Source organism: Pan troglodytes, chromosome 13 (assembly GCF_028858775.2).
Source record: "Pan troglodytes isolate AG18354 chromosome 13, NHGRI_mPanTro3-v2.0_pri, whole genome shotgun sequence".
Taxonomy (NCBI): domain Eukaryota; kingdom Metazoa; phylum Chordata; class Mammalia; order Primates; family Hominidae; genus Pan; species Pan troglodytes.
Genome location: NC_072411.2, coordinates 112426904 through 112451934, shown reverse-complemented (window position 1 = coordinate 112451934; position 25031 = coordinate 112426904). Strand labels below are relative to the sequence as shown.

Sequence of the window (25031 nt, the reverse complement as noted above, 5' to 3'; positions counted from 1 at the left end):
GCTTTGTTATACTACTGTATAAAACCTGGCTAATTTATATAATAAATCTTAATCATATATTTATTTGTATAAGTGCTTTAGAATATAATAGATCAGCACGGTTTTTCAGTGCAATTGTGTGAACATTCTTAATTCTCAGCAATTTTATAATGGTGTAGCCAGTTTGAATAATCTAATTTACATACATACTTATATCATTTGTATAATTTAATTTTTATCATTTGATGAATTTTTTATCTTTTCTTTCAATTACAGTGACTTACAGGGAATAAAAACAAATGCTAAAAAGGATGGAAGTGACTGGATTCTCAATGGAAGCAAGGTGTGTAAAAAGGGACTTCTATAGCCCTTCTTTTCAGAGTCATGCCATGGGTAACAATGTCTCAAAGACAACTCATTAATTCTATTAAATCTAGGGACTCAGGCAGGAATTGAATTTACCTAAGTTGTTTTGGAGACAGTAAATTTACAACATATATTACTTAAGATCTGTGGTAGCTTCTTCTATATTTCATTTTGCATGCCCCCTCACTAATATGGCAAAGGTTGTTTTAGCTTCCAAACAGCCCTTATTAAACCAGAAAAAGACAAGGTGAGGCTCACATTGCCCAAATGTGGGACACATATTAATAATACTTAAACTTTATGTTGATAAAAGATTGGGGAAAAAGCTTTCTCATATAGATCAAGAAGAATTTCAAAAGATTCTAGGAGGAGGCCAGGCACAGTGGCTCACACCTGTAATCGCAGCACTTTGGGAGGCTGAAGCAAGAGATTGCTTGAGCCCAGAAGTTTGAGATCAACCTAGGCAACAAAGTGAGACCCTGTCTCTATAAAAGTAAAAATTAAAAAAATTAGCTGGGCATGGTGGTGTGCCCTTTGGTCCCAGCTACTCACTCAGGAGGCTGAAGAGGGAGAATCACTTGAGCCAAGGAGGTTGAGACAGAGTAAGACCCCCTCTCAAAGAAAAAAAAAAAGATCCTAGGAGAAAAAGATATCAGTGATACAGAGATAGAATTTGAGAGCCATTTGAGAACCATTCAGTTCTACTAAATTAATCAACTCACTGGTAGAATTGGAGAGCGCTTCCAATTAAAGTTACAAATGGGCTCAGGATCTCTGATATCAATGAGGGCAAATGCATTTGATATCACTGAGGGCAAGTGATATTGCCCACCTGAAATGGTATCTGGTATATACTCAGTAAATATTTGTTGTTGACTGAGTGTTACGTGAAGGAAAGATGTTCATTTTATTTACTGTTCTAAAACAATCTTTCTGAAAATATGTGCCAAGGTCTGTTGAAGAATTAGTTTTTGTAAGTTTGTTTGGGCTATTATCTCTGTATTTACAAAATTGAATCACTGGTGTTCTTCAAATATACTTTAATAAATATTTGTTTAAATAATTTCTCCTAAGAATTATAATTAAACGGATGATAGCTCCAACATATAATCAGTTAACTCCTCACATATAGAAGGCTTGTTTTGAAAGGGGAGTGGGATATTTGGTCAGAAGTGAAATGGGAACCACATTCTCTTATGCCTCTAGCTCTCTAAGCAGACCTCGTCTGCTCAGCCATAGGGTTTTGTGGGAACCACACAGGAAAAGTACCACTGACTCTGTTTCAAAAACTCTATTAGAAATAGCAAAAAATTGAAAGCAAGTTAAAGTAAAGGACTGGGTAAGCAAATACAGTGCATCTGAACGAATGTGCAGCCATTAACACTAGCAACACAAAGTTTTTAACAGTACAGGAAATAATTATACATTAAGTGAAAAAACAGGATATAGAATGCAAGTATAGGAACATTTTTACTATATTAAAATTTAAAAATATGAGAAAGGAAATTATCAATGATAGTTGTATTATGTACTTATGGAGAATTATATTTTCCTTTTTCTTTAGAACTTTACATTCTCTATATAATATCTGCAATGATTTTCTGTTATTTTATAAGCATTTAATATCCTCCTACCACCCAAAAATGTTGGCCCTCATTAGGGATAATTTCAGCCCTATTCAAACTTTGGAGTGTCATAATTAGGAAACAAACTGAGAAAGTCCACTTGCAAGGAAAATTCTCATATAACTCTATTAGAAAGGGGGATCCACCATGGTGTTAAAACTCACTTTAGGTCGCACTATTGTAGAAATGGTTCAGATTTTATTAATCCTTTGCTATAATTACTTCCAATAAGAACTTCTGGAGAACTCCACTTGATTTACCAAATTGAGCTCAGCATATTAAAATGAATAGTTTTTGCCCAATGAATTGCTCCTCCCTTCCTTTCCATTCCATTGTTTATTTATTATCTGTAGTTAAAACATGTATGAGACCATTTGAGAGCATACTGTAGATACTAATTCCTGGATGCTGTGTGATGCAAAACAAACAAAAAAGCACTCATAGCATTTCAACTGTGGCAGCTATACAGACATTAGGAACTACACAGAAAGGTAGGAGCTTGGTAGACTTATAAGGTTTTTGAGCAAGGGAGTGGTGTAATGGAGCAATACTGTTGAAAAAATATTTTTGCCAAGTTGTATAGAATTTTTTTTGAGGAACATCTTTTTCAAAATATATTTTTAAAACATCCTTTGGCCTCCTCTGTGCCAAAAAGAATTCTAAGCACTTAAGATAGATATATGAATAGGAAATGGCTATGAGCTCCTAGTAAGGAGGCACGTTGATGATCTTTTATTATTGTGTCACCTATAACCATACTGCCACCACTATATTCATTTGCTGTTGTGTAGACAACACTAACATTATTTGCCCATTTTTCATTATTTGTATGTATCAGTGCTGTGCATTTTAGGTGATGGAAGTAACCAACATCATTTTATACCCCTACTATTTCAAAGAGAGAGAGATAAAAACAGATCATTTTGGTAAATTTGAGGTGTTGTAGGACCGCTTAACCGAGCCTGGAGAATTTGAGACCTTTTGGCCAATCTGATGTCTAAACCATCCAGGATGAGTACAATTCATTGCAGCAGAGTTGGGAAAGGGCCTTTCCCAAGTAGCAGAAACAAGATTTTCAAAGACTCATAGGTCAGGAAGACCTCGCAACGTGATGGACAGCAAGTAGTTTAGTAGAGCTGACTGAAGAAGAGGAAATTGGGGAAAGTGGGACAAGCAATAAGCCAGGTAAGGAGAGGTAAGCTAGTGCCAGTTTGTGATAAGTTTTCAATTTCCTCCTAAAGGTTTTGAATTTATCCTGAAGCCTATTAGGAGCTATTCAAAAATTTTTAAGTGTGAAGGTGATATGATCAGATTGCATTTAGAAAAATCTCTTTGACATCATGATGAATGATACAGCTGTAGAGAGATCAGTTGTAGGAACTTAAGAAATGATGAGGGCTGGAAATAAGGTAATTACAATAGACTTGAAAGGAAGTGAATAAATTCCAAAAGTATTAAGATGGGTTAGAAAAAACTAGATGCTGAATTGAATATGAAGCAGGATGATAATGTAATTTATTGAAGCATTCATTGAGATAGGGAAATAGGTTGATAATCAGGATTGGATAGGAGTAGGGGTGGGAAGGAATATGTCCTGCCCATGAGTCATCAGGTGGAACTATCCAGAAGCAAGTACATATTCAGGTCCACATCCTATCAAGAAATGTGGCTTACCAGGAGTTTGAGGCTGCAATGAGCTATGGTCACACCACTGCACTCCAGCCTGGGTGAGAGAGACCCTGTCTCTAAAAAAAAGAAAAGAAACATGGCTTAGATAAAGATTTGGAGACATCAGCATGTAGAGGGTGACGCAAGCCGTGAAAATGATTGAGATGAACCAGGAAAGATGCAGAATGAGAAGATAATTATTAATATTTGCTCTGAGTATACTTTGTTTTCTGAATCAATATCATCTGATAATCCCTCTCATTTGGCTTGTCATTTTTCCCTCCTTAATCATAGTTTCCTATTTAGACCATTTTAAAGGAAGCAGGATATCAATTACAAAAATCAAAAATAGTCCTTTTCAAAAACTGATAAATCTGAGAATAAATAATATAGTGCCATTTACAGCAGATTTTCTTTCTTTTTATTTTTCTTTTATTTTCTTTTCTTTTTTTCTAGAGACAGGGTCTCACTCTGTCACCCAGGTTGGAGTGCAGTGGTACAATCATAACTCACTGTAACCTCAAACTCCTGGACTCAAGCGATCCTCCTGCCTCAGCTTCCTGAGTAGCTTGGACTATATATAGGTGCACACTACCACGTCAGCTAATTTTTAATTTTTTTGTCTCTACTATTTTGGCAAGGCTGGTCTTGAACTCCTGAGCTCAAATGATCCTCTTGCCTCGGCCTCCCAAAGTGCTGGGGTTACAGGTGTGAGCCACCGGGCCCGGCTAGATTTTCTTTTCTTATCAGTGGCTTCCTTCTAAAATACAATTTATCATAATAGACAATTTGGTTTCATTTTTAAAGAACATAATAATCTCTGTTTGTTATTATTATGTATAATATTAATAGTGAAAAGAAAATCTATAGGTTTCATTCTTTGAAGCATTAAGTAATTTTTCCCCTGATCCTTGATAACATCATGTGTGAATAATCAACTTTGCAGATATTTGGGTAGGGTACAGAGAGAGGTATCAAGCATGTCTTGTCTGTTTTAGTTTTCTGTAATATGCTTTCTCCCAATCATAACTTGCACATAGAATTGAATTATCATGGTGCATTAATAATGTACTTGGGGTTTTGCAGGTGTTCATCAGTAATGGGTCATTAAGTGATGTTGTGATTGTAGTTGCAGTCACAAATCATGAAGCTCCCTCCCCTGCCCACGGTATTAGCCTTTTTCTGGTGGAAAATGGAATGAAAGGATTTATCAAGGGACGAAAGCTACATAAAATGGGATTAAAAGCCCAGGTGAGTGATAATGTAAATCATATTCAGATACTAATTGAGTTTACTGTTAATCAGATAGGAGACTTACATAGAGGATTACATGTGGCACAATTTTATTTCCTATGCTGAATTCCTAAAATATGCTTTTCTGATGTGGTAATGAGATTTATTCTCATTTATACCAATCTATCTTTCTGATGGTCAGCAATAGAAATGAATCAAGGTACTTTGAATATCTGTTTTAGAAATGGCAAAATTAACTGCATGGTAACAAGCCATCTATTTGTAAAATGCATTAAAGAAAAATATGAAATAAAAATAAAGTGTGGCCAGGCACAGTGGCTCACACCTGTAATCCCAGCACTTTGGGAGGCTGAGGCCAGCGGATCACCTGAGGTCAGGAGTTCAAGACCAGCCTGGTCAATATGGTGAAACCCCATCTCTACTACTAATAAAAAATTAGCCGGGTGTGGTGGCAGGCACCTGTAGTCCCAGCTACTCGGGAGGCTGAGGCAGGAGAATCACTTGAACCCAGGAGGCAGAGGTTGCAGTGAGCCAAGATCACGCCACTGCACTCCAGCCTGGGCAACAGAATGAGACTCTGTCTCAAAAAAAATAAAACAAACAAACAAAAAAAAACCCAGAAAATGTTCTTTCTATACATTACCAAAAATGCATGTTTTGCTTAATATGTATTAGAAATCCTTAGTTCCAAGTACCTTGAGAACTGGACAGTATTAGAGCTGCAATGATAGTGTATTGCAGTAGGAAAGCCACAAGGTCTAGAATCAGATGGCTGTGGGTTCAAATCCCTGGTTTACCACTTACTAGTTATGTTCATTAACTACTCCAACTTGGCTTCCAATTTGTGTTTTGTTTTTTTGGAAAAAATAATATTCACTTCAATATTCACTGGGTTATTGGAAGATTTAAATGAGATCATTCTCTACATTTTTTGTATGGTCTCTTAGGATACCGCAGAACTATTCTTTGAAGATATACGGTTGCCAGCTAGTGCCCTACTTGGAGAAGAGAATAAAGGCTTCTATTACATCATGAAAGAGCTTCCACAGGTCAGAAGTGTTTAAAGATTCCATCTTTTGACTGAATAATGAATTGGAATAGAATAATATAGAAACATGTTATTTCTATATTATGCATTCAAATTTATACATGCAAAACTTGTGAAATAGCTAATCATTTGAGTATTAAAGTTGTAATAAAAGTATGAGTTTTATAGGGTAGTTAAGTAAATAACTGAACTCAGTAATATCCAATCAAAGCTTATAAAGTAAGTAGGAAAAACAGATATTTCAGTTCTGTGATTCCTTCTTAGAATGATTTTAGCTTCTTAACTACAATTCAAAAACTTTTAGCTCTTTGTAAGGAAATGTCATGCAAAACATTTGATAGTTTGCCAGTTTTTAAATAATAACTGTGAATCAAAGGGAAAAGTATAAAATTCAGACTGAAAAGTTTTAGCCACATAGGGTCAGTCCCTAAACAGCTATGGTTTTAAAGTATGGTTGACAAGTGATTATTGAGCCTCAGATGCCAGTGTAAGGGGGTACTCCTGCCTAGTGACTGCCATGAAAAACACCAGCATGATGGAATCAAACTGACTAAGGCTACTTTTACATTAATAGGTAGAATTTAACTTATGTGCTTTAAGATGTTTATTTCCAGAGATATATTGAGTCATACAGTGTGCAGAGATTAATAAATTGAAATAAGCAACTAGGGATTGTTTTTAACTCACATGTGAGTAAAGAGAAGAAAAATTAAATTGCATATATATAATGAAGACAGTCATTCATGGGCATGGTGTTATGTGACTGTTGTCCCAGCTACTCGTAAGGCTGAGGTGGGAGGATCACTTGAGCCCTGGAATTCCAGGATGTAATGAACTATGAATGTGCAACTGTACTCCATTTTTGGCAACAGAGTGAGACTTCGTCTCTTAAAAATTTAAAAAGATTATAAAAAAATAAAGGCAGTCATTCATAAAAATAAAGGATTTGCTTTAGAAAGTGATTAGAGATATGTCAAAAGAATCTCATAAATCTGTTTTCTTATAAGGAGTTAAGATATAAATTAATCTTTATGAGTTTATTATAATTTATAGGATTTATCGTAATTGAAATTGTGTGAAAATCACTTGCATAATTAGAGTAATGTTTAAGACCTGATTTTTGTGTTATAGGAAAGGCTGTTAATTGCTGATGTGGCAATTTCAGCTAGTGAATTCATGTTTGAAGAAACCAGGAACTATGTTAAACAAAGAAAAGCTTTTGGCAAAACAGTTGCTCACCTACAGGTAAGCTTGTCACTGTGGTTTAGTATTAGATGGTATCAGTTTACTAATCTGAAATGGCCTGGGGTAAATAGAAGTTTGGAGTTATTTTCATGTAAGGTGATATTAGAAACCATGGAAGTGGATGAGATCACTAAGGAGAGATAGTAGAGAGTAAGACAGGAGTGGTCTTACGACACAGTCCTTGAGGAAGACTACAAGATTTAAAGGTAGAATTCATATTTGGAATTCATATTGTCTGAAAAGGAGGAACCTGTAAGATGACTGAGAATGAATAAACAGAAAGGAGAAAGCAAATCAGGAGAGCTTTGTCACAGAAGCTGGAAGGAAAGAGGGCTTCATGGAGTAGGGAGTGGGATCAATTGCTGCTTAGGGGAAAAATAAGATGAAGGGCAAAGAGTGCTCATTGAATACAATGATATGGAGATTATTTAGTAAGAGCCATTAATGGAGGCGGAGGGTGACACACCCGATGAGTAGATAGAAATGAGGACGTAAAACAATACTGATGGTAGGCAACTCTTTCCTGAGTTTGGCTGTGAATGGTAGTTGAGAGAAAGGGTGGTAAGGGAAGAGGGGAGGGGAAGGAGATTTGAGAGTCAAGGGAGATATTTGGGAGTTATTAATTTTTTGTCGTTATTTTTAGGATGGGAATGTGGGTGCATATTTTAATACCTGTATATAAAGAAAGGATTTAATAAAGAGGGAAAGGTTGTAGATAGGAAGGAAATAATCAACTGTGTAAGGTCTTTGAGAAAGGGTGAGTTTGTGGATGCTGACACATGGAAAGATAGGCCTTCCCATCAACAGGAGAGGGATTCCTTCATTTGCACAGGAAGAAAGGAGCAAAGGACATCTATGAGTTCAGACAGATACATCACTCTGTTGGTAGAAAACTACAAAAGTTCTTTATAGAAGACTTCTATTTCTTTAAATAATGTGGCCAGGCACACTGACTCACGCCTGTAATCTCAGCACTTTGGGAAGTTGAGGCAGGCAGATCACTTGAGGTCAGGAGTTCGAGACTAGCGTGGCCAACATGGTGAAACCCTATCTCTACTAAAAATACAAAAATTAGCCAGGCATGGTGGTGCACACCTCTAATCCCAGCTACTCGGGAGGCTGAGGCAGGAGAATCACTTGAACCCAGGAGGTAGAGGTTGCAGTGAGCCGAGATCGCACCACTGCACTCCATCCAGTCTGGGCTACAGAGCAAGACTCCATCTCAAAAATAAACAAATAAATAAATAAATAACAATAGAGAAAGTCCTTGAAAGACAGGTGAGTGAAGGAGGCATGGAGGTGTTGCAGAAGGGTGAGGGAGGTATGAAATATCTTCTTCAGAATGAGAAACTAAACTACCTTCTGCTTTTTGTGTATCAATCAGCTTTATGATAAGAGTTTAGTTTCCCAGGTACAAACATAGAGAAAAGACAGATGATTGTGTTTACCTAGGATTGAGTTTTCCCAGGAACTTGAGGGTTTTTGCAAAAGAACTCAGTATATAGTGGCCGCAGTCACTAAATATGCTAATTAAATTTTAGACCCTATAGTTTCTTTTTAAATGAAGGAATAGTTTATAATCCCTTCATGTGGTCATCAAATTGGCAAAACATCTCACCAGCAAAAAACCTGGAGTTGGGATTTGACTTAAAAATTTTTAAGTAGAATGACTGGCTGAAAGGCTTTGTGAAGGGAAAGGTAGAAATGAAACAACTTGGTGGCTTTTCAGAACCAGCATTCTAGAAATTATGTTCAAGTGTGGTTTATGTCCTAACACAGCTACTTGAATCTCCGTAGTCTAGGCGTGTTCTCTCTCTCAAAAATAGTTTCCTATTTGTAAATATATAAAATGTATTTGATTTGCAAAATTGTAAAATTTTATGACTATAAAGCTTTAAAATTTATAATGTTTGTAAATATTTATAAAATATTTTCCTACTTGTGAATATCAGAGACTGCCTCATAGCGTTGTTGTGAGGATTATGTTGTAGAAAAAACTGGGTTCTTGTCACAGGACCAGGATAATTTGGGCACGCAGACACATTGTAGATTGAGTAGGGCAGGGTTTATTAAATGAAAAGGAGAAAGGAACTCTCAGCAAAGTGAAAGAAAGTCCTGCTAGCAGTTCTCCTGCCTCACAGATTGAATCCTAGGTCATCACACAGGAACAGGAGAGGCTAGGCTCCTCTCCTCTGCAAACAGTGTGAACTTCCCGAGGCTCCACCCCGTCCTCCCAGTGCACAGGTGGGCATTATTCAGAAAGGATCAGTTGGGAAAGGGCAGGCTTCATCTGGGACCAGCAGTCGGGTTTTTCAGCCTTTAAGCTGTTTAGGCTTGAAGGCAGGGTTTCACCAGAGACCCTCGGCTGTCTCCTGTCTCTATCAATTAGATGGGGTAATATACATAAAGCGCTTGGAATATTGCCTGGCAAAGTAAGCCCACATTAAAATTAGCTGTTATCCTTATTTTATTCCTTACATAATGCCTTGCTCCATTTTGTTTAAATATGGGAGACCTTTTTACCATCTACTTCCTCTTGCTCTTGATCTAGACCCTCTCTTTATCGTTTTGGGAACTGTTTGCTACCTGTATTGTCATCAAATTAACTTTTTCCATCCTGAAAAAAAGTCTTTACATCCTAACTTTTCTTATTGACATAACAAACCTAAAACAGTTGTTCTGAATCTCTAAAAATGAGGTACACTCAATCAAGAAAACATTTAACAAAACAATATGACTTGACTTGATTAAATTCTGATTTCCTTAAGAGCAAGGATGTTATACTTTATATTCCCTTTCATTTATGGATCACTGATTTACACGTATCAGAGGTTCTCAGTGAATGCCCTTTCACTCAGGTGTTTAGAAATGTCAGGAATGAGGTGGAGGTGGGTGTGCACAGTTGACTGGAGGTATAACTTGTATAGTGCCCTGGAGGACAGTGTTGTTAAATGTCCTGTAATTCACATTTGGATTACAACTAATTGTGTCACTCAAAATATCAATAATTTCCCATTGAGAAAAACTGACATATATGATTTTTTCCTTTTTGCTTCACTGAACAAATATATATTGATTGCCTCCTAAGGGTAATGTGTTCAACTGTAATTTGATGGGTGTAACTCTAGAAACACATACTACGCTCCTGGCAATATGAAGGAAGTGTTACCACTTGATATCACTCTGATTTTCTCAACTGTACCCAAAGTGGAATGAGTATCATTTGCTTCTGAAATCCAACCACCACCACTTAAACATCAAAAATGTTTACTAAAACACTTATACCAAGGCCAGGCATAGTGGCTCACACCTGTAATCCCAGCACGTTGGGAGGCCTAGGCAGGCAGATTGCTTGAGCCCAGGACTTTGAGACCAACCTGGACAACGTGGCAAAACCTCATCTCTACAAAAAATACAAAAATTAGCCAGGTGTGGTGGTGTGTGTCTGTAGTCTCAGCTACTCAAGAGGCTAAGGTGGGAGGATCGCTTGAGCCCTGGAGGCAGATGTTGCAGTGAGCTGAGATCTCACTATTGTACTCTAGCCTGAGTGACATAGCAAGACCCTGTTTCCCTGCTCCCCACAAAAATGAATACAAAAACAAAAATATACCTTTAGCCTTATTTTGGCTAAAGGTATAACAGTTGAACCAAAAGACATGTTTCCATTCCTTTGGAAATCTACATTTCCTGTGTTTATGAACTTAATACTAGATTACAACAAGGATGACTATATTGTTACCCAGATTGCCTGAATGGCTCAGAAAGCATGTAATTTGACATTTAACCATGAAGGAAATAGGAAAGTGGTCCATATTGTTTTCTCATAGGGGAAAAATATTCTTTTAAAATATATATTTATTGTATTTTAATAGCAAAAAATAAATAACTTTAATCATTCCTTTTTAAAGAAGTATCATTTTATTGTTGCCTTCTTTCAAAGTTAGTTCCCTAAACTTTCAGTAGGTGGCAGTAGCATTCTACTTCCACAGGTCACATTATTGATAGCTAGTAGTATTGTTTTCCAAGTAAGTGTATATGTTCTGAGATTTCTGAGATATGTCTTCTGATCTTCCTATTTTATCTAAATAAATATATTTGAATAATATTTTCATATTTCAAGCTAGGAGTATATTCAGAGATGATGAATAACCGATACTGTACATACCTATACCTTGTATTCAAGAGCTGGGTACACTATGGTTCTAGTTATTCAATTGAAATAGAAGAGCTTTAAATATTACAATATACTTGGCCACATGTCATTTTATAACTATATAACTATTCAGTTTCCATTCTCTTTGTTATCCTTGAATTTTGAACATTTTGGGGCTTTCTGACCAGTTGAAATGCATGTCACAAAATTTATTTTCTTTTTAGAATATAAACCTACGTATGGATGTAGCAATAATTATTGGGATTTTAAAATCTATGCTCTCCATAGTTTATGTCGATCTTATGGTTTTTTACGGAATAGACAATAAAACAGTAAAATCCAGATGTTAAATAATAATAATGGATATTATTGCTTGACTGCTCCCTATCTGCCAGACACTGCTAAGTGAATGGTCTCATTCTTTTTCTTCACAAATCTATATAAGTATTTTAATTATTTTTATTTTACAGTTAAGGAAATTAAGGTATAGAGAGGTTAAGTAACTTGCCCCAAATTACACATATATTCTAATTCCAGAACCTACACTCTTTACCTATATACTGTTATTACTGCCCAGACGTGCAAAGCAGATGGGCCTTTTTTCTTTTCCTATTTCCTTCACTCAGTGGGCAACGAAGTGAAAATGGAATGTTTTTTCTAATCTAATGAGAGCTCTTGGTTAGTCATTTCCTGTGTGGTATGTGTTCTTAATTCTAAGGGCATAAAGAATTAGGGAAAGGAATAGAGAGGAAAAAAATAATACTTCTTCTTGACATGTGTGTAAAATGGGAATATCCAGTTCTTAAGACCTTGAGCATGGGACTAATTAACTATCAAATAGCAAACCTAGTGTGTTTTATTTTATATTTTAACCATAATATGTGAGAGCAACTGATGCTGTTGTTTAAATGAATACTGGGCTAGATAACCTCTCCAAGGTGTTCTCCATTTCCATAATTCTAAGAATTCTGTCATTCAGAACTCTGAAAGACTCCATCCAGCCCATTTAGTAACTTCAGAATAATTTTTAATGCTAGCTGCAGTATTATTTATTAACAAATATAAATGACTTTAAAATACTGCTATGACCTTGTCGATCATTCACTAAGAGCACTTGGCTAGTAATGTGTGGTCTAATTTTTAGTTGCCTTTGATTAGACGATGATTTCAGAAAGCATAATGCAGTGTCTGCAGTGAAAAGCAAAGACCAAATCTGTTTAGTAACGCTCAACCCAATGGCAAGAATATGTAAATATTTAATCTTTTTATCCTCAGAGAGTAAATTATGTACTCTTGGAGACATTATTCTCTCAGACCTCTGGACTTCACTGAATGCACTGATGCAAGAATTCTAAATCATTCCATTCTGGTTTGAAGTTTTACTTCAGCTTCTAGAAGTTTCCAGCATTTACAAAGGAACGACTCTTGTATGAGAGAATCAGGCTTAGATATCTTTACTCTTTCATATTGTAAAGACAGTGCATAAATTCCCAAATGTGGCATCATGTAGGCAAAAAAATATCTTGAGACTTGTTGGATCCACCCTTATTTTCCAAATAAAGTGTCATACATAGTGTCATTGAACTAAACTAGGAGTAGGCTTAGAAACCATCTTCAGGGATTTTCATGGAATACTCATCTGTTTTCGATATATATATTATTTGCCTATTTTTTTCTTTTTTTTGTTCCATCTTTATATTGTCTAAGAGTAAACTTCAATGTGTGGGTTGGGAGTGGGAAACTTTGTGCTGATTAAAGGGTAGATATTTGACCTAATTAAATATATGATGAATAGAAATGGAGATAGAAAAAATTAAGGGAAACAATAAGCAGGGAAGAAAGTTTTGATGTGACCCAGCATGTTCAGAACTAGAGGCCAGAATACAGAGATGGAAGGAGTGGGGTGCCAACCTTCTCATTGCTTAGTTTTGGAATCATTCGATGCCAGTTACACTCTCTGTTTCTAGAACAGGGTGAAATAAAACCAGGGGAAAGACAGTCAGTTGGAGTTTTCATCAGCACAGTAGTTATGTTGATATACCTGTAAGGAATCTGCCCCTCAGAGCTTTACTCCACCTGATACACCCTGGTCTTGCTTGGTCCTGGGTCTTTTTACACTCCCATTCTACTCTTTTCCAGAAATGGTAAGTATCAAAACTGTCCCAACCAACAATGACAGTGAAAGAATCAGTTTTATAACTTGAGAATTGCTGTAGCCAGCATTAAAAGCAGACCATGTATCTTCTGAGGATGTGTCCCACCACCCTCCTTTGAGAACACAGCTGTGGCTTTGGACTTGGTAGTACCTAGGTGGGATGAGTTTAATTTCTAGTTTGAGTTTCACTGCACCACCTTTGCCTGTAACTTTCCATGTATATGCTTTCTATTAGCCACAGTGAAGTTCTTACTCATTTCACAGCAGAATGATCAGAACTGTTTCTATCTGAATTTTCACAAAGAAGATAGGCCAGCTGACCATATCTGGGCCTTGGACCTAAGAAATCAACTAGAATGGAGTATACTTTTGGAGCTACCCAAAGTGGGAACCTAGTATTTCAAGTTCAAGCCAATTTCCTGAGGGAGGCTCAAGAGTCAGTGCCAAAGAGAACAGATATACACTCCAAGTTGAGTGTGAGAGCCTAGAGTCAGGAATGAAATAAAGCTTGATTGAAGCAAGGACAGTCAGCAACAATTGAGAATGGTCTAAATAGAATGATTTCCAAAAATGCTAATGGGTTGTCCATGGCCAGCAGGAGGTAGGTACATAGCTATATTAACATTGATAATCCCAGACCATTCAGTCCAAGCTAGAGACTGCTAAACAAGCTATTGAGAGGTACGGGAGGTGTATTCATCCATTTTCATACTGCTATGAAGAAATACCTGAGACTGGGTAATTTATTAAAAAAAAAAAGAGGTTTAATGGACTCACAGTTCCACATGGCTGGGGAGGCCTCATAATCATGGCGGAAGGTGAAGGAGGAACAACAGCACATCTTACATGGTAGCAGGCAAAACAGCGTGTGCAGGGGAACCGCTCTTTATAAAACCATCAGATCTCATGAGACTTACTCACTATCACAAGAACATCATGGGACAAACCCACCCCCATGATTCAATTATCTCCCACCACGTCCCTCCCACAACATGTGGGGATTATGGGAGCTACAATTCAAGATAAGATTCGGGTAGGGACAGAGCCAAACCATATCAGAAGGGATAATGTGAAGGGATGAAAGAGGATGAGGGTACTGGATTTTGATCTCTTTAGTACTCTGATTTTATTCTATTGCTTTCTACAGATCTAGATTAAATACTGTGCAATATTAAATAATACCTTATATTTTGATGTTTATGAACATATATAGAAACCACTTGTCCCTCCAGATGTTAGAAGCAGAGTAGCAAAATCTGTATACTTAATTTCATTAATAAAGAAAAAAATCTTCAAGGATTTAATCTCTGGAGGAAAATACAATAGGTGTTTTCAACGGCTGTACCTAAATAACTGTACCACAAGATGGTGCTCACACATTAAAGTCATGCTGTTTTTCAAGAAGTTTGCCTCGTCTAAATTTTACAATCTGAAACAAGACATTGTTTATGTTTTAAACTATTTTTGCATCTTTTAGTACAAATTTCCTTAGCACTGAAATATAGTGAGTTTTAAATTTAAGCTGATTTGGTAACAAATGCCATTTTTATGGAGGAAAAAACCAACAATTCCACTTTTGTTTGCCCTAAAGATCTTTTATTGTATAATTTCTGATATGTTAAGTGGGTTGAAGTTTATATTTCTACCATGCTCACTTTTTTCTTTTATTTCCTTTAAATTCAAGACAGTGCAACATAAATTAGCAGAATTAAAAACACATATATGTGTAACCCGAGCATTTGTGGACAACTGTCTCCAGCTGCATGAAGCGAAACGTTTGGACTCCGCCACTGCTTGCATGGCGAAATATTGGTATGCATGCTACAGTAATTAGAGTGCAGTGTGTGCTCAGACTGATATGGAATTCTGCCAATTTTAAGCTCAGCCTTGAGGGTCTTAAAGGAAGAAATCTGTGAAATGAAAAATAAAAGTGAGACTCCACTTTAAAAAAAAATGCTAAAAAGTTCCATTAAGCATATGTATAATGTGCTAAAAATGTTTCAAGTTGGTATTTAATTTTTTTATCCTAATAGGCAAGCAAAGTTAGTATTTAATTCTTAACTTGCTATTGAAAATAAAATATTAAGAGTGGGAAAATGAAGAGTGATATTGATAGGATGACTGATTCATTCATTCAAGTAATAGTTTAATTTCAAATTATCTGAAGAGTGGCAGTATAGTGAGGCTGAAAGGGAACAGTAAAACTTAGGAGTCTTGAGATAGAGTCCCAATTCTTTTATTAAATAACTATAATTAAACTTAATTCCATCCAGGAAAATGTTTTTGTTATCTGTGAAATGACTAAGTTGGACAGGATTTTTCTATTTAAGGTGCTTTCCAATTTTAAGAAAAAATTCAGGAAGAACTGGCTGTCCAATCAAAGTTTCACAGGCTCTATTAAGTGAAAGGAGAATAAAAATCCTATTAAGTTTAGAAAGACTTCGATTTGAATTAAAGATTATTAGCAATGGTGTTAAAGATGAGTTGAATGAAAAAACATCCCTGTATGTCAGACTTTTGTATATTTTAAGATTTTAGAATATACAGTCTAAATCAGATTCTGGAAGTAGATTTGGTTTCCTCTTTTAAAAACAAACATTCTCCCATATCATTAGCCCAAGAGTAACCTAGAATAAATTCCTGTCATTATTCATTAACTTGTGTTCAGTTCAATCACAGGTAGAACAGGGGAAATATTTTGTGCTTTATGTAATGATCCCATAATAACAAAATTGCCAGGTTGAAAAATAATGTGGAATTACTTTTCAGAAACTTGCACTTTTGAGGAGACTTTTTATATTTACATTTACAAGAAGTTCTTTGACTAGTGGCAAAAAGTGTAAAAAAAATTTACATATTTTTGGAAAAAGGGAAGTTTGGATAGCCATTGACCTTGTTATTTGAAAACCTCAGGTTTATACACATGCTCATATTTCACATTGAAACACAGGAGGCAACTAGTTATAGCCCAGTAAATATTTCACTAAAATACTTGCCAAATATAAAAAATTATCGAATTCCAAATATTATTGTCCCCAAAGTCTTGTCTATTAATAATTATATTGTTAATATATTGCTTAGAAATATCCTCACCTGTCGTACGGTCTGAGTTTTAAATTATTTTAAATAAAAAGAAGTATCTACCCTTATTTTTGCTTTATGCTTCCCACTATTGAAAAATAAGTAGTGGGGTGCTGTAGCTTGCCACTGTAGTAACTCCTACTTGAGAAGCTGAGGTGAGAGGATCCTTTGAGCCCTGGAGTTCAAGACTGTAATGAGCTATGATTGTGCCACTGTATCCCAACCTAGGCCATAGAGTGGGTGAGACTCCATCACTAAAACAAACTCACAAACAAAAAGAAAGAAAGAAAAGAAAAATAAGTAGAAAAGAATTTTGAACTAATGTATTTTTATGTTAAGGTGAATAAAATCTCTATCATGAATTTTAATGATAGAATTGTGATATTATCAGAAAAGAATTTTTCTCAAGCACTGCATGTTTATGTATACAAACATTATATATAATACTAATACACACACTTCAGGAATAATAATCTCTATATAATTTTCTAATGTTTCCTATATGATAGCATATACTTTGTTAGTCTGCCCTCTTAGGTTTTCACTTTTATCTTCAATTTATTTCTGAAAAGTCAGAACCCTAAAAAAGTGCTTTTTTATACTGAAATTCAGAATCGTGATCTTCAAGTAGAAAGTGACATCATTGGAGAAAAAATGCATATTACAAGGGCAAAAAGAACTAGGTGGCTGAGTAATTTAGATCATATAGAGAATCCAAATAAATTAGAACATATTCAAGTCTTTACTGCATGTTTTTCTAGCCTCATATAGCCAAAATCTAATCATCTGAGTTTTCTACCTTTTGTTTCTAGCCTAACAAAAACCTAGCAAGAAATATAATTGATGAAAAAGGTACTCTTATATGAAAATTCTCTTGAAATATATTTCATATGTAATTTTTATCTTCTTTGCTTAGCTAATATGCCGTTCTAATTGCTTAATAAATGTGCACATTTAAACAATTGTAAATAATTAGTTTTCTGGTTTTGAAGCACCTCATGAAAATCCATTTCAAACATTTCTTTTCTGCCTTTTATTTTGGTCATTTAGGGCATCTGAGTTACAAAATAGTGTAGCTTACGACTGTGTACAGCTCCATGGAGGTTGGGGATACATGTGGGAGTACCCAATTGCAAAGTAAGTATAGTTTTCTGATACACTCTTCTTTATGATGTGAAGAAAAAGGAAAATTTCTTTACTTTATACATCAAATGTAGAGGGAAAGGAGGTGTGCAATCTTTTGAATTTTTCAGCTGAATACAGACAAAATGTATTCAAGCAAATGGAAACAGCTTTTTTTTATCAACTCCCTACTAGGATTTTATTTTTCTTAAATAAAGTAAAGAGACCAATAAACAAAAGCTTGATCCTTGGCTTTATTTGAATCCTTATGTAGAAGGACAAATAGTATTTTCAAAAATTTTTTAATTTTTTAATTTTTAATTTTTTAATTTTTAATTTTATTTTATTTTGAGACAGTCTCGCTCTGTCACCCAGGTTGGAGTACAGTGGCATGATCTGGGTTCACTGCAACCTCCACCTTCCAGGTTCAAATAATTCTTGTGCCTCAGTCTCCAGAGTAGCTGGAATTAACAGGTGCGTGCCATGACACCTGGCTAATTTTTTTGTATTTTTAGTAGAGGTGTGGTTTTGCCATGTTGACCAGGCTGGTCTCAAACCCCTGGCCTCAAGTGATCTGCCTGCCTTGGCCTCCCAAAGTGCTGGGATTACAGGCGTGAGCCACTGCGTCCGGCCAAATACTACTTTTTTTTTTAAACCAAAAAAAAAAAAAAGCAATACAGAAAAATTAACTGGCATATGAAAAGGATCTAAGTTGTCACATATCTTAAATATCTGATTATTTGTTTTGTTCTAAAAAAATTAAAAATCTTTATTCTTTCTAAATAGATTTATTTCCTTCAAATTGAAAGAAATCAAATATATCTTTTTATCATATATGAATATTCTTATCAGTTTGAAGCAGTACTAATTTGTAAATAGGCAGTGTCCCCATTCATATTTCTTCCTCAATCTCCAGAATTTCCTTTTCTCCTAACAGTCTTTTGCCTCAGAAGTCTCCCCATAGCTTTTTTTCCTCATCACCCTAGAAAATATATTTTTCTGATTATTTAGCAATGATTTTGGTTTAGAAAATTTTCCCAAGGAAAATTTTTATTTATACAGAAAAGTTCAGTTTGTTCTGAATCTGAGAGTAAGAATGCTATAGGCTTCTAAAAATGTTTTAAGATTATCTTAATATAAAGTATCTAAAGGGAAAAATTATGAAACCTACATTCAAACTGGCAGCCTAATGATTTCAAATTTATCTTTTTGGTAAGTATAATTGGAAACATTTAATATGCTTATAGTCCTTAGAAAAAATATTTTACTAAAAATTACATTAAGAACAGAAGCTATGTAGTGGCTCAATGTTTGTGTGGTTTAGTTCACATTTAAGAAAGGCCTATTAGGTGGGGAGAAAGCAATCATCTAAATGGCTTAAGATTAGAGCGTGGCATAAGCCTTGGTCTCTGTTTTCTCGGAGTCAACTCCTTCAAGTTGGTACCAAGCAAACATTGTAGATTGATGGCTTATTTGAAATCTCTGGTTTCAGTCTGAGAGACTTACATTCTCTTTAAGAAACAATAATCACCTTTCTTGGCCAGTTTGTTAGTTCAAAGATTGTATCAATTTTTAAACTAGACTGCTATTTCTCTTCCCATATATCGCCTAATATCAAAAAAGCCACTGAGGCCAGGTGCGGTGGCTCACTCCTGTAATCCCAGCAGTTTGGGATGCCAAAGCGGGTGGATCACCTGAGGTCAAGAGTTCAAGACCAGCCTGGGCAAAATGGCGAAACACCATTTCTACTAAAAATACAAAAAAATTAGCTAGGCGTGGTTGCAGGTGCCTGTAGTCCCAGCTACTCCAGAGGCACGAGAATCGCTTTAACCCGAGAGGCGGAGGTTGCAGTGAGTCGAGATTGCGCCACTGCACTCCAGCCTGGGCGACAGAGTGAGACTGTCTCAAAAAAACAAACAACAACCAAAAAAAAAAAAAAAAAAAAAAGCTACATAGACACATTGGCAATATGTGGATGTAATGTATAGACTTTGATTTGATAAAAAAAAAATCTTCTAATTGTGTTTCTTATATCCCCCAGACTAAACTACATTAGTTTATATATATGTTGCTGAGGGTTGGTTTCATAGATAAGAGGTGTTTTCTCTGCTTTTTTATATTGTTTTTTTGTTTTTGTCTTCTTTAATAACTGGTCTTCAGCATGTGGGTTTATTTAATAAGTCTTACTCATTAGGCTCGAGCCTGTGAGGAGTGAGATTTAAGCCTTGTCATTTTAAGATTTCTCTGCCATGCTGGGAAGAGCTGCCTTAGATGTAGAACTTCACTGCAGTGTGGTTAAACATTTCTGCTGCTGCCTTTCACTGTTAATTTTAGTTGATGACTAAATTTAATTAGTAACATATAAAAGGTCTACTAATCTCTGCTTTACTCCATTGGAACTTCTTTAATGTAAAAAGAAGCCTAGCCCATTTACAAATATATATATATATCTAAACGCATTGGGACTGCTGAAGTAGGCTTACAGTAGGTAAGTGCTCAAAATGCAGGTGCTAGATTTTGTAGAGAATAGCAAAATCCGTTCAGAAAAAAATGTTTGAAAACATAAATATCTCAAGCTTTTAAGGCTTTCAGCAGAAAGTTCTGAGATTGTAAATTTCCTTTGTAACACAGTAAATCATATCAGTAAATATTTACTGAGTGTCCATTTCTTTGTAAGGAACCCTGATGAATATGGAGAAGAATAAGTCCAAAAATGGTATGTTCCTAGAGAGCTGGCATATTTAATTTGTCTTAAAAATCAAATTTAAACAAAACAAAACACCAAGATTATACTTGAGAAAAAAAAAAGAAAAGCCTTTGAGTGTGTCTACCAGGAAAGTCCAAAGTTCAATAACTAGCTCTAAGTGCTTTGGCCAATGAAAGTGTTGCAATATACAAAAAAGATATTTGAAAAAGAGGCAGAATACCTACATCCTCATTCCAGTCTGCCAATGATGTGTTGTTAGTGACCATTAAATAGCAACCATTAATTAGGAAATATACTAACTTCTCTCTACTTTAGGTCCTTTACCAGGAAAACAGTATTAACATTTATCCCTCCCCAGTCCCAGAGCTGAGAGGATAAAATGAGATGAGAAAAGATAAAAACAACTGTACAGTGGTATGGTTGTTATCATGACTATCAAAAGTGAACTGATGATATTTGGGTTTTTTTTTTCTTTGGTGTGGGTATGGCAATGGACTCAGCCACTTAGTATTTTAACTCCACACATTGCTGAAGTGACTATTAACCATTTCCAAAAAACAAGTTACTTGTTAACTTTCTGGGAAATAATATTTGCTAAAGCATTAGTTTATATTCCTGATAGTGATAGTGGTTGTGGGAATGCTAGAAAATATGTATCTTTTTTCTTTTGTTTTCTATAAAACCAGTGGATTTCAACTTTTTAGGAAACATTAAAGATAAAAAGAAACTAAGACATCCTGTGCATTTCCTAATCTAAAACAGACTTTTTAAGAGTGTTATCATATGTGCTGAATTTTACAAAATTAAATCAGATGAAACATACTCATTATTTTTATTTTGAATTTGTAATCTCTTTAATCAAATTAATACAAAGCTATACAGATTATTAACATCTTAATAGTTTTTTTACTATTATTCCAATTTAGGATGAATGCCATATTGAAAAAATAAGTAATTTATGAAGGACTTTTATTGTTTGTACTTCACTAATTGAATAGTTTATGAGTTACCTGGTAAGACAAAATTTACAGTTTCTAATATATTTTATTTATTCATTCAATCATCTTCTGATTTATCCAGAGCTTATGTGGATGCCAGAGTTCAGCCAATCTATGGTGGTACAAATGAAATAATGAAGGAGCTGATTGCAAGAGAGATTGTCTTTGACAAGTAGACATCTGCCCACATCCTGGAATCCTATTACAGCTAATCTCGTTTTAAATCTGCTCAAGATAAAATGTAACTTGGAAAGCGAGGAAACACTAAACATGTTTTTACCTGCTCTCTCTATAGAGAAGGAAATAAAATATAAATATAAGATTAACACAGTGGAAGGACAAATCTTTGAAGCCAAAATTCTAGTTTTCCAATATAAGGTTTAACTTACAGTTTTTTATGTAGCCAAAGGTAAATGGTTTTCTGAATCTTGCCTAGGTGTTTCATTTATCTCTAAAATTCTAAAAAGCATAAATCATTCAAATCTTCAAACCAAGGCAGAAATAATTTTATGTCGCTATAGTATAAAAACATTAATAAGATAGCACATTGACTTTTAAAGGGAAAAGTAAATATAACTTAGAATGTAAACTCATTTCGGCTACCATTTGCTCCAAATTCCCTAGAACAGTGGTTTTTACCACTGTACTCCAACCCCGTTTTCAAGCAATGGAACTCTTTCTTCAAACAAAAGCTTATGCAGAACATCTCTGTGAAACGCTGCTGAGTGAGAACAGCTTTCATTGAAGCTGGAAGCCATCATACCTTACTGCCTTGAAACCTCTAGGACTCAGCTAAGTATTTGCCTAACCCTGAACCAGGGAATGCCTTGGTTCTGTCAATTGCTGACATCTGAGAACACAGAATAATCCATCATCTTTAATTTCAAGATATTGGTACATTTTATAGGTATCAAAGCAATGGCTTTTCTTTTGCAACAGTTAATGTATTTATTAACTTAATGATTACTTTATGTCTTCTATAAACCAGGCTGTTAATACAATGATGACAAACAAAACTGGCAAGATCACTAAAAAATAAGTGAATAAACAAATAAGTAGTAAAATAAGGTAAGAAGTAAATATGTAAAAGAGATAATTTCAAGCATAAGTGCAATGTAAACAATAAAGTAAGCATTTAAAATTCAAAAGTGAGGAAATGACATTTGATTTAAGACTTAAAAGTAATTACAAAAAATAAACCATTAATTTAAAGTAGCTTTAACATGGAAACAGATGTATTCTTACTCAACTTAGAACACAAACATTTTATTTGGTATTGTTGATATTAAACATTGTTTTTTAATACAGCCATTACAACTGGAGAGAGGAGAGGGAAGAAAAAATATTTTGATACCAGTCTTTTTAAAATTTTTTTTACTGTACTTTATTTTTTAAGATGGAGTCTCGCTCTGTCATCCAAGCTGGAGTGCAATGGCGTGATCTCTGCTCACAGCAACCTCCGCCTCCCAGGTTCAAGCAATTCTCCTGTCTCAGCCTCCTGAGTAGCTGGGATTACAGGCACGCACCACCACACCTGGCTAATTTTTGTATTTTTAGTAGAGATGGGGTTTCGCCATGTTGGTCAGGCTGGTCTCGAACTCTTGGCCTCGTGTTCTGCCCACCTCGGCCTCCCAAAGTGCTGTGATTACAGGCGTGAGCCACTGCACCCAGCCTTTTTATTATACTTTAAGCTCTGGGATATATGTGCAGAACATGCAGGTTTGTTATATAGGTATACACATGCCATGGTGGTTTGCTGCACCCATCAACCCGTCATCTACATTGGGTATTTCTCCTAATGCTATCCCTCCCCTACCCCCCTACCCTCCACAGGCCCTGGTGTGTGATGTTCCCCTCCCCGTATCCATGTGTTCTCATTTTTCAACTCTCACTTATGAATGAGAACATGCAGTGTTTGGTTTTCTGTTCCTGTGTTAGTTTGCTGAGAATGATGGTTTCCAGCTTCATCCATATCCCCACAAAGAACATGAACGCATCCTTTTTATGGCTGCATAGTATTCCATGGTGTATATGTGCCACATTTTCTTTATCCAGTCTATCATTAATGGGCATTTGTGTTGGTTCCAAGTCTTTGCTATTGTGAACAGTGCTGCAATAAACATACATGTGCATGTGTCTTTATAGTAGAGTGATTTATAATCCTTTGGGTATATACCCAGTAATGAGATTGCTGGGTCAAATGGTATTTCTGGTTCTAGATCCTTGAGGAATCGCCACACTGTCTTCCACAATGGTTGAACTAATTTACACCCCCACCAACAGTGTAAAAGCGTTCCTATTTCTCAACATCTTCTCCAGCATCTGTTGTTTTCTGACGTTTTAATGATTGGCATTCTAACTGGCGTGAGATGGTATCTTATTGTGGTTTAGATTTGCATTTCTCTAATGACCAGTGATGATGAGCTTTTTTTCATATGTTTGTTGGCCGCATAAATGTCTTCTTTTGAGAAGTGTCTGTTCATCTCCTTCACCCACTTTTTGTTGGAGTTGTTTTTTATCTTCTAAATTTGTTTAAATTCCTTGTATACTCTGGATATTAGCCCTTCATCAGATGGATAGATTGCAAAAATATTCTCCCATTCTGTTGGTTGCCTGTTCACGCTGATGACAGTTTCTTTTGATGTGCAGAAGCTTTTTAGCTTAATTAGATCCCATTTGTCAATTTTGGCTTTGTTGCAGTTGCTTTTGGTGTTTTAGTCATGAAGTCTTGGCCCATGCCTATGTCCTGAATGGTATTGCCTAGGTTTTCTTCTAGGGTTTTTATATCTTACATTTACATCTTGAATCCATCTTGAGTTAATTTTTGTATAAGTCGTAAGGAAGGGGTGCAGTTTCAAATTTCTGCATATGGCTAGCCAGTTTTCCCAACACTATTAAATAGGGAATCATTTCCCCATTGCTTGTTTTTGTCAGGTTTGTCAAAGATCATATGGTTGTAGATGTGTGGCGTAATTTCCGAGGCCTCTGTTCTGTTCCATTGGTCTATATATCTGTTTTGGTACCAGTACCATGCTGTTTTGGTTACTGTAGCCTTGTAGTATAGTTTGAAGTCAGGTAGCATGATGCCTCTAGCTTTGCTCTTTTAGCTTAAGATTTAATTGGCTATATTGTCTCTTTTGTGGTTCCATATGAAATTTAAAGTAGTTTTTTCTAATTCTGTGAAGAAAGTCAATGGTAGCTTAATGGGGATAGCATTGAATCTATAAATTACTTTGGGCATTATGGCCATTTTCATGATATTGATTCTTCCTATCCATGAGCATGGAATGTTTTTCCATTTGTTTGTGTCCTCTCTGATTTCCTTGAGCAGCGGTTTGTAGTTTTCCTTGAAGAGGTCCTTCACATCCCTTGTGAGTTGGACTCCTAGGTATTTTATTCTCTTTGTAGCAATTGTGAACGGGAGTTTATTCATGATTTGGCTGTTTGTCTATTATTGGTGTATAAGAATGCTTGTAGTTTTTGCACATTGATTTTGTATCCTCAGACTTTGTTGAAGTTACTTATCAGCTTAAGGAGATTTCTTGGCTGAGATGATGGGGTTTTCTAAATATACAACCATGTCATCTGCAGAGAAAATCTGACTTCTTCTCTTCCTATTTGAATACCTTT

General features: G+C 35.5%; 1 protein-coding gene across 3 annotated transcripts in view; it reads left to right on the top strand.

Annotated features, from left to right (window-relative positions):
* Positions 1 to 21727, top strand: part of ACADL (acyl-CoA dehydrogenase long chain) — a 36880-nt gene extending 15153 nt beyond the window's left edge. The window contains exons 5-12 of one of the 3 annotated variants that reach the window (XM_009444193.5): positions 256 to 322; positions 4725 to 4889; positions 5840 to 5941; positions 7072 to 7185; positions 15178 to 15305; positions 17625 to 17711; positions 20374 to 20412; positions 21484 to 21727. In XM_009444193.5, coding sequence (XP_009442468.1) covers positions 256 to 322; positions 4725 to 4889; positions 5840 to 5941; positions 7072 to 7185; positions 15178 to 15305; positions 17625 to 17711; positions 20374 to 20401 — 691 coding nt within the window. In that variant the 3' untranslated portion in view covers positions 20402 to 20412; positions 21484 to 21727. The remainder of the gene's footprint in view (positions 1 to 255; positions 323 to 4724; positions 4890 to 5839; positions 5942 to 7071; positions 7186 to 15177; positions 15306 to 17624; positions 17712 to 20373; positions 20413 to 21483) is intronic. The other 2 variants (XM_516063.8, XM_009444195.5) reach the window with 2 other exon arrangements.
* Positions 21728 to 25031: the final 3304 nt, after the last annotated feature.